We start from the raw sequence: 14,098 nt of genomic DNA on the forward strand, positions 1-14,098 counted from the left end.
CAGTCTAAGATATGGCTTTTTCTATGCAACCTAGAAGGACAACATACCAGAGTCACTTATTCACTCTTGACGTTGAGATTGGTGTTGTGCAGGTATTCTTCTGTTTTTATTAATTTAAAAAAATGTAAGACGGTTTTCAATAAAAAATTTGAACTCTTTTTGCTGTTAGTAAATACATTTTTATAATTGTAGTTAATAAAAATTTAATAAAACATAGTGTTATTAATGATTATATATTTGAATTAGATTTGAATTGAATATGGGTCTGAAACCAAAGGTGAGATGGTATATGAGGATGTGTCTGAACATCTTGTCTCTCAGGCCGTAGATCAGAGGACTCAGACACTTGGGCAGGATAATCACAGTGATAAACAAGATGTACTCTATCTGTGAGGCTTTATCAAGGCCCATAGATTTCAAGGCTGATACTATATTATGATGGAGAGTGGAGGAGAGACTCAGGCATAGTTGGATCAAGTGCAGTAAAACTGTGTTGCGAGCCTTGTTGTTTGAGTCCTTATCTGTGGAGGCGGACTTGGCTATCAGCATCAGTGTGATGTAGGTGTATATGATAATAAAACCAACAATTGTGAAAAGGATGCTGTGCAAGACATTGTCAACTTGGCTATGAATCCCAAGGTTGAATAGCTTATTGCCTGAGCAGTATTCATTCATAACCTGATCAAGGGGCAGAGACTCGAGAACCAATAGCATGGTAAGCTTGGTAATAATGTTTAAGAAAGATAAAGCCCACATTGCAGCGATGACAAGGCCTGTAGTCCTGGGGGTGATAATAGAGCTGTGCCGCAGAGGGTAACAGATAGCCACATACCTGGGAAAGAGAATTTGAAATGAGTCCAGGTCAAAAGTAATACACTAGTGGTCCACCAGAAAATTTTATTTCTGTGTGGTGGCCCTCAGCAACTGGTCATCTATCCCAGGACTCTAGGACTATACATATCACATCAAGCCATCAAACAAAATGTAAATTAAATAGCTGCATAGAATGCACTATCCTGTGAGGTATTTTGATCTCTCTCTGCATAACAATTATACTATAGTGATACTGTATATGTGTACATTAACTGTAAATTCATGTACAATAAAATACCATTTCAACTAAAGCTAAATCATTGTTTGCTTGAAAAAAATGGCCAACATACCTTTCTAGTGACATCACGAACAGGTTGAGAGGGGAAACATTGCCGATGAAATTTGCCACCATCACAATCACAACACATGTGTAGCGCATTATATACAAACCAGCCACGGCTAATATGTAAAGCAACTGGCCATTCATCAGTAGGATGGTGTCAGCAAAAATGAGGTTTCCTACCAGAAATAAACATATTGAAAATGTGCTGGAAATACAGTCAATAAGCAGTAGCAAATTGTATTGCTTTCAGAAACTCCTAAATACATTAAAAATGTAACGGAAAAAGTTATCAGTGTAAATAATATTTTGATTATTATTATAAACAAATTACACTGTCAACCACACTAAAGTTTCAGATTCGTTAAAACAAATGTTCTGAACATACATGTTCAACACATCGGACAACCAGCTAAAATATACAGTATATATTTTATAAAAAATAATAGCATATTATTAGTATTAGTTAATTAAGTGTTTATTTTGCATAAAACTTCTAGAAGTCAGATTTACCAAACAAGATATAGCGTGGGGTCTCTCTGAATACAGGTTTGCTTTTTAGACTGTACAGCATGACCATGTTGATATAGAGGAAGAGAAGGCATGGTGACACGGACAGAAAGCCCATGAATGTCCTTATGGGCACTGCTAACCTCTGACTGGCCAACGAGGCATTGTTCGACAGCAACTGGAGTTGGGGTGTTGTGTTGGACATGTGCATCTGTTTAGACAAAAATACATATAACAAAGGTTATATACATATATCTCTGCAACATTGTTGTGAAATACAATGGGTCATTCTATAGACAAAAAATACAGCATTTTTCTACATATTTAACCTATTTTAATGAAAGTCCTTCAGATAACACAACATTTTACTAAACTCTATAGGATAGGATCAAACCTGACATTTGGTTACAATAAAAATCTTATCTAAGAGGTTTTAAGACTACAATTAAAATACAGACTGCTTTACAGTTAATGCTTATTATTAATCACATTTACTAGAATGAGAATAAAATGAGAACACTGCAGAGACATAGTCAGTTTACAAGTGGATGCCGTGCAGGGCTCTGCCCAATGTGTGTGTGAATTGCTTTCTTTACAATATTTATAAGACAATCTGCAACTCCCTTTACATCACACATCCCCAAATACCTTCCTTGCAGCCAATTAGAGTAACATGAAGTGATCAAGCCCTTGAGGGCAGATTTCACTCCAATAAACATGTTTTTGAATGTAGAATTTAGAAACTATTTGTGAATCCCCTGGTAGAGCTGCATCAAGCCCTTCACACAACTTCCTGATGATTGATGATTTCTCTGACACATTTACTACCACCCTAATATATTTATTTGTTGAAGCTATTTAATTCCCTATTTTAGCACAGTTATCCATGTGCTAAACCATGTTAAAAGTAGTCAGCCACTGTAACCCGTTCACTACTGACGCTATGGTATGGTTATCTTCTTGTGGACTGTGTGAGAAAGGTCCCTGAAGCTGGAGGCTTTTTCTCTTTGCTGGAAAAGTTTATATTCATGTCATGCTCATATGTCCACCAAAAGTGGCTTGAAATACAAAAAGAAATGTTCAGTGGTCCACCACTACTGAAATGATTGTAACAATTACATAAAATATCCATCTTTGTGTCAGACCATTTGGTTCCAATAAAGATTAAGAACCAAAAGCAAAAGATAGAATTGACAGAAAGTTGGAACATGAGACATTCTGCCCACACGCCGAGCAGCGGCAAGGATAGATCTCCCATGTATTAAAAGATGGAGGATTTCCTGGCGATACCTGGAGCAGATGTGATCTTATATAATCATTGATTAAGATTTCTAAATGTATTTCCAAAAATGTATCGTACATAACCATTGAATGGAGCTGGAACTTATCAAGGAAATCTGATCACTTTCCTCGGTAATAGCCAAGCTTAGTTAATTTAATATTACATATTAATGTGAAAGCACTTTGATGGTAAGCTACATGTTTTAATAGGTATTTAACAAATATACATGTATGATGTCTGTAGGCCATAGGCCTTTATAAAGGGTTTCCACCAAGTTGGAATGTGTGTGTGTTCTCCCTCTCAATCCCTCGTCACAGGACAACTGAGAGGGAAACAATACACAGAGGGTAATCATTTTTTAAGTAAAACACCTGGCTTTCCATGTACACTGAATTTGATTTTAATATATGTTATAATTTGGTTTTAGACAAAAGATTGAGATTATAAAACAGCCAAAAGCGAGTTTATCCCCTACAATAAAATTGTATATGTTATTTTAAATGCTGAATTTGTCATGGTACGCTGAGCAGCAGCCCCACCGTTCCGTGCACTCTCACTTCCCATCACTTGTTTTGTGTCACATGTCTTTAACCATGCACACCAGGTCCCCTATCACATCGTTTAAAAGTGTTTAAATGTTTCCCCTCTGCCCCCTGCATTTGTGGATCATTGTCGCCGTTGTCATTGGATATTGTGTGTGTGTGTGTGTGTGTGTGTGTGGGTTAGGTCAGGTCTTACTGAATGAATGGGGACCAAATGTCCCAATGTGTATAGTAAAACCAGAAACAATTGACCTCATTGGGACTTTTTGCCGGTCCCCGTGAGGCAAAAGTCAATTTGCCGGCTCAGGGTTTAGGTTTAGGGTCAAACTTACAATTGATTTTATAGTTAGAATTGGGGTTTCTTTAAGGTCCAGGTGTTGTTGATTAAGTTTAGGGTTAAGGTTAGGCATTACATCTAGGTAAAGTTTAGGCATAAATGTTACTTTATTGAGGTTAAGGTTAGGGTTAGGTTTAGGGTTAGATTAGGGTTAGGTTAAGGTTAGGGTTAGGTTTAGGGTTAAGTTTAGGGCAAAGGAGCATGCAATTTCTATTTTCTGGTCCCCATGAGGGTAGCTGTACAAACTTGTGTGTGTGTGTGTGTTGCTGTTAAATGTAAGTCTTGAGAACCTTTATGTACAGTCGTTTTGCTGCAGAAGTCAGCCATTTACTTTCGTTGTGTTTTTGTTGTGCTCGGTGTTTGTTTAATTAAAAGATCGACACCGACTACCTCTACCTGGTTCGTTACTCCTGCAACACGTACCTTACTGACAGAATGATCCACCAAAAACGGAACCAGCAGGCTATAAAGGAGGAGGACAATCTGTGGAATTGCCACCTCCTCGAGTGCATGCCTGGCACGGTGCACTTCTGACACCTGGAGCGGGAAGCTCCCTTTACCGGGGAGCGCATTGAGCATGTACTCGTGGAGGCGTGTAGACAGAGAGCGATCACTGGGACCAAGGAGCTGCTGGCCCAGTACCCGTTCTGGTTGGGGAGGGACATCTTCCCTTCGACCCGGGAGGTGCCCAACGCCTGGTCTGCGGTTCCCCCCAGAACTGAAGCCTCCCCAGGGGGCGCTGGCTGCAGCTCCTTGACAGCAGGGGGCGCTGGCACCCTCTACGTCCGGTGCCAGCGCTACGGCGTCGGCTGCCCCCTGCTGCCCAGGAGCCGCAGCCGGTGCCTCTTGCTGCCTTGGAGTTGCAGCCAGCGCCCCCTGCTGCCTTGGAGTTGCAGCCAGCGCCCCCTGCTGCCTTGGAGTTGCAGCCAGCGCCCCCTGCTGTCAAGGAGCTGCAGCCAGCGCCCCCTGCTGCCTTGGAGCTGCAGCCAGCGCCCCCTGCAGCCTTGGAGTTGCAGCCAGCGCCCCCTGCTGCCAAGGAGCTGCAGCCGGCGCCCCTTGCTGCCTTGGAGTTGCAGCCAGCGCCCCCTGCTGTCAAGGAGCTGCAGCCGTCGCTCCTTGCTGCCATGGAGCTGCAGCCGGCGCCTCTTGCTGCCTGGAAGTCGCAGCCAGCGCCCCCTGCTGCCCAGGAGCCACAGCTCGTGCCTCCTACCTGCCAGAAGCGGCAGCCCATGCCTCCTGAGCCCGAGGAGGAGTGGCCTCTACTGCCTTAGCCTGAGGAGGAGTGGCTGCTACCGCAGTTCCCATCACTTCATCACATCCCGGACTTGTTTTGCAGAATTGGTATTGGTTAACTAGGAAAATTTTAGCTAATGTGGAATCTGAGCATTAATAATTACAATGTGAATGTACGTTTCATTGTAAGTGAATGTGCCTAGATAATGAGAACAAAAGAAACATCTCTGTTTAGATTATCTCTCTGTAGGTTGCACTCTGATAACCACAGGAATGTTTACATTGACCATTTGGCATGGGGTAACATTCTTGGAAACCTGATCTTTGCTAGGTAGACACACCCTTCAATGTATATATCAGCTTGTAACCAACATAACAGTGAGAAGAGATTGAGTGAGATGAGATTGAGGTTGTGTAAGGAACACCAGGTCCTTAGTCTTGTTCATGAGGTTATCTAATGCTGCAATAAATAATTGAATTACTCTCTCCATTGACAACCGGGTATGCAATAATTATTACAACCACTATACGAAATGGCTGGTTTCTAACACGATGCTGCCGCGACCTGATGGACAAATTTTAACGATTCTACTGAACTTCGGCTGGAGAGCTTAGGGGCTCGACTTGCAATCGCTAGGAAGTTGTAGTACTGTCGCTGGGCAACACAGACTTTCAACTCCCTCCAAAGATTTTCTATGGGGTTAAGATCTGGTGACTGGCTAGGCCACACTGGCTAGGCCACTGGCTAGGCCACTCCTTCGTTGCCCGGGCGGTGTGTTTGGGATCATTGTCATGCTGAAAGACCCAGCCACTTTTCATATTCAATGCCCTTGCTGATGGAAGGAGGTTTTCACTCAGAATCTCACGATACATGGCCCCATTCATTCTTTCCTTTACACGGATCAGTCGTCCTGGTCCCCTTGCAGAAAAACAGCCCCAAAGCATGATGTTTCCACCCCCATGCTTCACAGTAGGTATGGTGTTCTTTGGATGCAACTCAGCATTCTTTCTCCTCCAAACACAACGAATTAAGGTTTCATCTGACCATATGACATTCTCCCAATCCTTTTCTGGACAATCCAAATGCTCTCTAGCAAACCTCAGACGGTACTGGCTTAAGCAGGGGGACACGTCTGGCACTGCAGGATTTGAGTCCCTGGTGGCGTAGTGTTTTACTGATGGTAGCCTTTGTTACTTTGGTCCCAGCTCTCTTCAGGTCATTCACTAGGTCACCCTGTGTGGTTCTGGGATTTTTGCTCACCATTCTTGTGATCATTTTGACCCCACGGGGTGAGATCTTGCGTGGAGCCCCGGATCAAGGGAGATTATCAGTGGTCTTGTATGTCTTCCATTTTCTTATAATTGCTCCCACAGTTGATTTCTTCACACCAAGCTGCTTACCTATTGCAGATTCAGTCTTCCCAGCCTGGTGCAGGTCTACAATTTTGTTTCTGGTGTCCTTTGACAGCTCTTTGGTCTTGGCCATAGTGGAGTTTGGAGTGTGACTGTTTGAGGTTGTGGACAGGTGTCTTTTATACTGATAACAAGTTCAAACAGGTGCCATTAATACAGGTAATGAGTGGAGGACAGAGGAGCCTCTTAAAGAAGAAGTTACAGGTCAGTGAGAGACAGATATATTGCTTGTTTATAGGTGACCAAATACTTATTTTACCAACGAATTTACCACAAAATTCATTAAAAATCCTACAATGTGATTTTCTGGATTTAATTACAAGCCTCTCTCATCCTTTTGAGTGGGAGAACTTGCACAATTGGTGGCTGACTAAATATTTTTTTGCCCCACTGTACATGAACATTTTTTAATTTGTTTATTTGAAAATGGTTTTGTTTGATGTAAGATCTAACATTTGAGTGGTAAAATAGCAAAGATCTAAAAAATATTTTTTTTGGCTAAGCAAAGTCAAATCTGATCAGACAACGGAATCTTATTCTACGGCCAGGTGCTATCGGGCATAAAAATAGCACATTGAATGAAACATCAACAAAGCCAGTTCTGGATGGAAAAGGAAATTTGACATAGACTACTATGGTATCTTAATGGAGTGTAAGCTTCACTCAAATGATGAAACTTTTGAGATCCACTAGTTTTCAGGAGTGATCTATTGTTTTCATTTTTGGGAGTTGATGGAACAATGCCCAGTGGATGAAAGTATGATGGGCAGTTGAACCACACTAATCGCTGTTTTGCAATAATATGTTCAACAGATCAGGACATCACAACCCCTTTTCTGATGATACATCACGTTACCGACTGGATACAGACAACTGGTGTGTGAGTACCAGCAACATTTTCAAAAAGGATTTCTACAACCACACTGGTTGAATCTGGTACAAATCTTCAGACAACCAGGCAATATGCTGGGTCCACATCACACTGACTGAACTAACTGATATTGGAACTTTACATCACTGATACTAGACAGAGAAGACTGAAGACTAGAACTACAGGACTTTTCATTCCTAACAATCAATGGTCTTCCTAAATTGACTGCCATTTTGATCTCTTATGTATGTTCATTCCTCACAAGGCAGGTAGAGGACTACATTTGATCAATACCCAAACATTGGTCACTGATACTTGTTTTTTTTGTGAGAAGCTGCTTAATAGTCATAATTACAACAACTATCCTGATATGTTTAATAGTGCCATATTCCTTTTCAAATGTAGAAACTGACACTAGTACATTCATTGGAGTTGAGTGTTGTTACATTCAGGGTATGTTGGGTCGTTAGTATGATGTTGATGCATGAATCATGATATGGACAAGGGGGGACTGTGATTGTTTAAAGGGTTTATTGGGAATTAATTATGCCCTTCATTAATACGTCATGTTAGGTCTGTTTCTGTTGGACATGGGTTAGACTGATAATAGCCTGAGACTTGATGTGTATGGTAAAGATTGATCATTAAGGTCACCACGACTGCAATGCCATACATTGCTATGTGTCAGGACAAGGTGTGTCCATTGCATATTTTTTCATTTCATTTAAGGAATAATAAAGCCTCATAGGCCCGATAATCCTTTTTATAATTTTTTAACAGAAGTGTTTGGACCTTTTCAGTTCATTGGGAATTGGATTGATCTTTTGTTTTTACCATACAAGCATAACATGTAGGACAAACCTTTCTTTTTGGAAGTTAATAGACTGCATAATGGTTGGCTACAATCACAGACCACCTACTATGTGTATTGGCAACCCTGAACATTCACCAGGAAACAAATGTGGGAAAGTAGAGCAGTATGAGTCACTATCTGCTGATGAGACTCCGCCACAGCCAATCATCCAAAAAGCCAAGACCAGTAAACCCTGGAGTCAAAACGCAGACAAAGCCACCTCAACCACCTTGGAAAAGATGCTATTCCCTCTAAATAAAACTAGGTATACTTCCTGGACGTGGGTAAATCGGCACATGGAAGTAAGCGTCCTTCAGATAGGCCAAGTGAACCAATCCCTGGGATGGACCGACTGTAGTAGCAAACGCACCATGAGCATCCGGGACCTGAACATACTGTGACAGTGACTGAGAAGACTCAAGTTCAGAATCGGAGCCAGTATCCCATCCTTCTTGGGTCCCAGTAATTACTGGCTGTTACCAGGGCTGTGGCTAGGAATCATGGGCACCCTGAAAAGATATATGCCTGGGCCACCTCACTTATCGATGACATGAACATTAATATGATCAGTGGGCCCTGCAAGGCCATGGGCCCTGTGAATCATATCCACCTTTCCCCACATGAGCTACGGCCCTGGCTTTACCAACCGCACAGCTTCCTCTCGAGGCATCACACTAATCACTTGAGCCTCCAGCTGTGAATCAACACCTCCAACCCAAAACAAGGGTGGCCACAAGACAAACTGAATTCTGTATGTGATAGCGAGGGTTCACGAAGGGAACACGCATGACCTCCACTCATCAGAAAAAAAGGCCTGATCGAGGAAGGGCAGTGGGGCCACAGACCTTCCTAGAATAGTGGAAAATGTCTCTAACCAGAATAGAAAGAGCAATGGGAGGCCCCAGTACACAACTGAGCAAGAGGTCAAATATATTAGAGTATCTGGTTTGAATAACAGATGCCTCACAATTCCTCCATTGGCAGTTTCATTAAATAGCACCTGCAAAACACCTGTCTCAATGTCTACAGTGAAGAGGCATTTCCGGGATGCTGGCCTTTTAGGCAGAGCCTTCATATGTCCAGTGTCCATTTTAATCTTTTCTTTTTATTGGCCAGTCTGAAATATCCCTTTTTCTTTGCAACTCTACCTAGAAGGCCAGCTTCCTCGAGTCGCCTCACTGAAAATCAGCTTTTTCCAACTACAATTAGTCCTTTACAACAATAACAATATCACCACTGTTTTTCTGATCAATTTGATACAATTAGTCCTTTACAACAATAACAATATCACCACAGTTTTTCTGATCAATTTGATATTATTTTATCAAAACAAGGACATTACTAAGGACATTACACACTTTTGAACAGTAGTGTACATTATCAGGCCAGTAAGCTGTTTGCTGTAGACCTGAAAGAAAATGGACTTTATAGTATTACATCGTTTGTTGACCAATAGCTGCTTATCATAAACAATGTTAAATTGTATACCTTAGCAAAGGTTGGTGGAGAGTGCCTGCCTCAAGTGGAGGAGTTTAAGTATCTAGGGGTCCTGTTCACGAGTGAGGGAAGGAGGGAACGGGAGATTGACAGACGGATCGGTGCAGCTTCTGCAGTAATGCGGTTGATGTATCGGTCTGTCGTAGTGAAGAAAGAGCTGAGCCGCAAGGCAAAGCTCTCGATTTACCGGTCAATCTACGTTCCTACTCTCACCTATGGTCATGAGCTTTGGGTCATGACCGAAAGGACAAGATCCCGGATACAGGCGGCCGAAATGAGCTTTCTCCGCAGGGTGGCTGGGCGATCCCTTAGAGATAGGGTGAGAAGCTAGGTCACCCGGGAGGAGCTCAGAGTAGAGCCGCTGCTCCTCCACATTGAGAGGGGTCAGCTGAGGTGGCTTGGGCATCTGTTTCGGATGCCTCCGGAACGCCTTCCTGGGAAGGTGTTCCGGTCCCGTCCCACCGGGAGGAGATCCCGGGGAAGACCTAGGACACGCTGGAGGGACTATGTCTCCCGGCTGGCCTGGGAATGCCTCGGTGTCCCCCTGGAAGAGCTGGAGGAAGTGTCTGGGGAGAGGGAAGTCTGGGCATCCCTGCTTAGACTGCTGCCCCCGCGACCCGGCCCCGGATAAGCGGAAGAAGATGGTATGGTATGGTATGGTATGGTACCTTAGCAAAAAGCAATTATAAAACAAGAGAATATAATTCTAAATAACAAAAATCTAAAAAACGCCTCAGTGCTCAAAACAACGTAGCCTCCAGGCCAATTAGCTACCAGGTCTTGCCGGTTCTGCCTTGGGCCTGATTAGCCATGGCTCCACTTTCTTCAGGATGCCTCTCCTGCCAGCTTTTGAGCCAAAGAGTTGCTGAACTTGAGGGGAGAGTCTATACTACATCAGATTAAGGATGACGAGGAGCTACTAGATTCAAAGGGGAGAAAGTATACAGATGTCACTCATCTAATTACAGCGTTTTCTTACTGCGGTAAGATGCGGTAGATTGCGTCAAACTGCGATTGCACTATTCCAAACACATGGGGGAGCTAGAAGGCTGAAAATGCTATTAGTTCTTGAAAATCGTTTTCTAAACAACAATAGTTTTGAATTACGGTATGGTGGAAAAACACATCTTATGACAATTGGCAAATTTACTTGCCAATTTACTTACCCTAGTGTATTTAATAGACAAATGCGTCAGTCACTTATTTGTTGCATCCACTCATTTGTTTTATCAAATCAGCTAATATGGCCATTAAAATTCCCAAATTCCAACCATATATAATAGCTACCAAACATGTTTATATAGCCATAATGTATAATAGCCTACATTTAAAGAGCAATAAAACACAAACTCTACGATCCAACAAATGTTTTTTATTTAGTCAGCAGAATGAACTCTTCACAATCTGTGCGAACTGAGCATACAGTATAGGCTACACCAGAGACGTTGCTATAAAACATCCGGGGCCTAGCCCACCCCCCAGGTGAGAAGTCCTTATGGCGCTGCCTTGTGTTGAAATTAATTGTTTGTGATTCCACATGTTTTTCTGACCACTGTTTTACTGGTTTGCAGTTCAGAGTGCCTGCACCGCTAGTAGGGTAATTTGGGGGAAAACACCCCTCTTAAAATCTGTATTTTCTGACTAATGTTATGGAGGTGCTGAGGTGAGCTGAGGTGTATTTGAAAAATGTCTGTCTTTCCATTGGCTGGTATGTAGATCTTTACTTTGATTGTGACACACATGTCTGTATAATATCAGAGGATTATTAGGTATTTTGGCCATGTCCTCCTGCCTGGATAACAAAGGGTGTCAGTCTTTTGTTCCTCAGGAATGTGGTCCTTGGGGGGAGTAAGGTCAGTTGGCCCCTTTGGGTAAACACTACAGTAAACATTATGGCAGGAAGGATAAGGTGGGGGGACAGCCCACCCTTTGGGTAAAACCTATGTGACACAGGACAGATGGCTAGCCACTTACCACACCCCTTTTTGTATGTGATATATACTGTTGAATGAGCTATATTGAGTTAGAGACTCCTCAGACGATTATGTGTGTAAGCGGTTGACACGTCTCTCATATTTGCATAATAGTTAATAAAACTGTTAGAATGTGCCAAGAGAACTTTGTCTCTGTTTCTAACTCCTTTAAGAGTGTCGATTGATGGAATTACCATCACACTAAAGAAAACAGTGTTTGGTCAGATATTTACATGAACATATTGACTAGAGTCACAAATACATTTGGAAAATAATTATTGGGAAGAATGATTCTATTTTTTTGCAGCTTAATCAAATGCTAAACTACTGTATGTAAATGGAGCATTTTACTCTAGTTAGGATACAACTCAGGATGGTCCCACTTACGGAGCGTGCAAATATGTTTTTTATTAACAAAGCCAAGGGTAAACATGGGACTTGGTCAGGAGAACAGGCAGAGGTCGGTACACAGATTTTCAAGGCAAAAGTACAACAGGAGCGGTCAGAAGGCAGAAAGTCCAAGATCAGCAAACAGGTCAGTACACGAAAGGCAGAGGCAAAAGTACAAAACAGGGCTAGACGAAATCACAAAAACCAAAAGGCAGGCTAAGGTTAAAAACCAATAGATAACAGAGTTCAAACAGGCTCAGTTTGTTGCACACATACTAACAAGGTAATATACCTATGTAGTTTACTGACAGGGTGATGGAAAATAGGAATCAGAATTCCGATGATTGCGAACGGGGAGTAACGGTGTGTTTGCATGAGCTGGGATCTGAGCCCTTTGAGGTTGTGTCAGCTGCTGAGGATTAGAGTAGCAGACCTCACAACCCCACTATCGGGGCAAAATGAGTGCGTGACTGACTGACCTTGTTAAATAGCTTAGTGGTTAGAGAAGCGGACCTGCAAGCCATAGGTCCCGCGATCAAATCTCGACAATCAAAACAAAGTATGCTAGACAAAAACTTTGTTGGCTATAACCTTGAGTATCTACATTATAGTAAGCCTAAAATAAAACCGTTTATGGTTATATTGCAACTGTTTCTGGTAGATCTTTTTGGGTCAGAATAGACAAAAACCTAGCTGGCTACGTTATAGCTACTGAATGTTGAACATTATAAGCCATCTTTTCACTTGAAGAGAAAGTCAGTTATTGTCACCAATAGTTATTGTGTCAATGTCATTCACGAATGAAAGAAAAACAAATGTTTTTATGGCATGAAATGAAATAGTTTTGGCAGTGAAAACGTCATCTTCAGTCTCGCTAGCAATTGCTCAATTCTTATAACTATTCCTAGGAAGTTAGTAGATACTAGTAAGCCTATTACTGGCTAATATGCTGTTAAAATGGCCAGTGACAAAAGCCATAGTTCATAGACGCTATTTGTGGGTACATTTAAAAAGAAAAGTCTGTTTAACACAATGGTGAATGGTGTCTAGCGACTGGGGAACCGTGCGGCGCTGTGGCGTAGTGGTTAAAGACAGTCCCACTCACGTGGGAGCAGTGTTGCTAACTCCTCAGTAAAAAGACAAAGCATCTTTATAACACAGACCTCTTGTCATTAGATAGAAAAAGAACACACAATGTTGTCCACACGTGGTTGAAATCATGTCCTGGAATTGTTTTGAACTGTATTCCACATGCTCACAGGTTTGTAGAAAGGCACTGATTGACTTGGGAAAATACGTAAAAACATTGTTTCCAAAAATGTCATAAAACCTTCCCATGCCATCGTTTGTTATGTAAATAGCCAGCCAGTGCTCCCCGTGGTGATCGCTCGAGTGTGTATTAACAATCATCATTGATGCAGACTGGTCCAATAGGTAGTTGGTTGCATGCCAGCACTCCATATAAATAAATAATAGTAATAGTCAACCATGACTAATAGTAGTCCACCATGACTTGTTGCCGGTTTGACACTTGGATAATTGAGTCAAAGATTGAATAAACAACCACATTTATTGTGTGGGGTAGTGGTTGTCTGAACCTCATCTCAAGTCGTACATTCCCTGACTTGATCAAGGATAGGTGCTGACCACATTCCTCATCCGGCGCGCAGTTGAATGCATAAAGGGCATAGCCGTGTAAGAAGTCAGACCTGTCAATAGCCAAGACTTGGTCCTTTAGGTGTTTTCCTGAAGCTAAGGCCAATTGGTAAAATGCACGCACTGCTGACCCTTTTGTGTCATTTGGTTGGAATGGTTTGCTAGGAAATTGCCATCAACTCCAAATTATAATGTTTGAAATTAACTTCCTGTAAATCTGTCATTGTCCACCAATCCAATGACAATACATTTTGGCAGAGGTCCTAAAAATAGGTTTTCCTGGTGGCAAACATCCCCACACCGGTAAACTAAATTTCTTCATACACACTCTTTCAATTGGATACTTGGCAGTGGTTGAGAGTAGCGCTTGAGCGTCTCCAAGTTTCAC

General features: G+C 42.2%; 1 protein-coding gene across 1 annotated transcript; it reads right to left on the bottom strand.

Annotated features, from left to right (window-relative positions):
* Positions 1–222: 222 nt before the first annotated feature.
* LOC105008750 (odorant receptor 131-2-like) lies at positions 223–1,868 on the bottom strand. Its single transcript, XM_034293367.1, has 4 exons — positions 1,667–1,868; positions 1,164–1,332; positions 755–832; positions 223–601 (listed from the first exon to the last, which is right to left on the bottom strand). Exons 1-4 carry the CDS (start codon positions 1,866–1,868, stop codon positions 223–225), a joined length of 828 nt encoding a protein of 275 aa, XP_034149258.1.
* Positions 1,869–14,098: the final 12,230 nt, after the last annotated feature.

Source organism: Esox lucius, chromosome 7, assembly GCF_011004845.1.
Source record: "Esox lucius isolate fEsoLuc1 chromosome 7, fEsoLuc1.pri, whole genome shotgun sequence".
NCBI classification, from domain to species: Eukaryota; Metazoa; Chordata; class Actinopteri; order Esociformes; family Esocidae; genus Esox; species Esox lucius.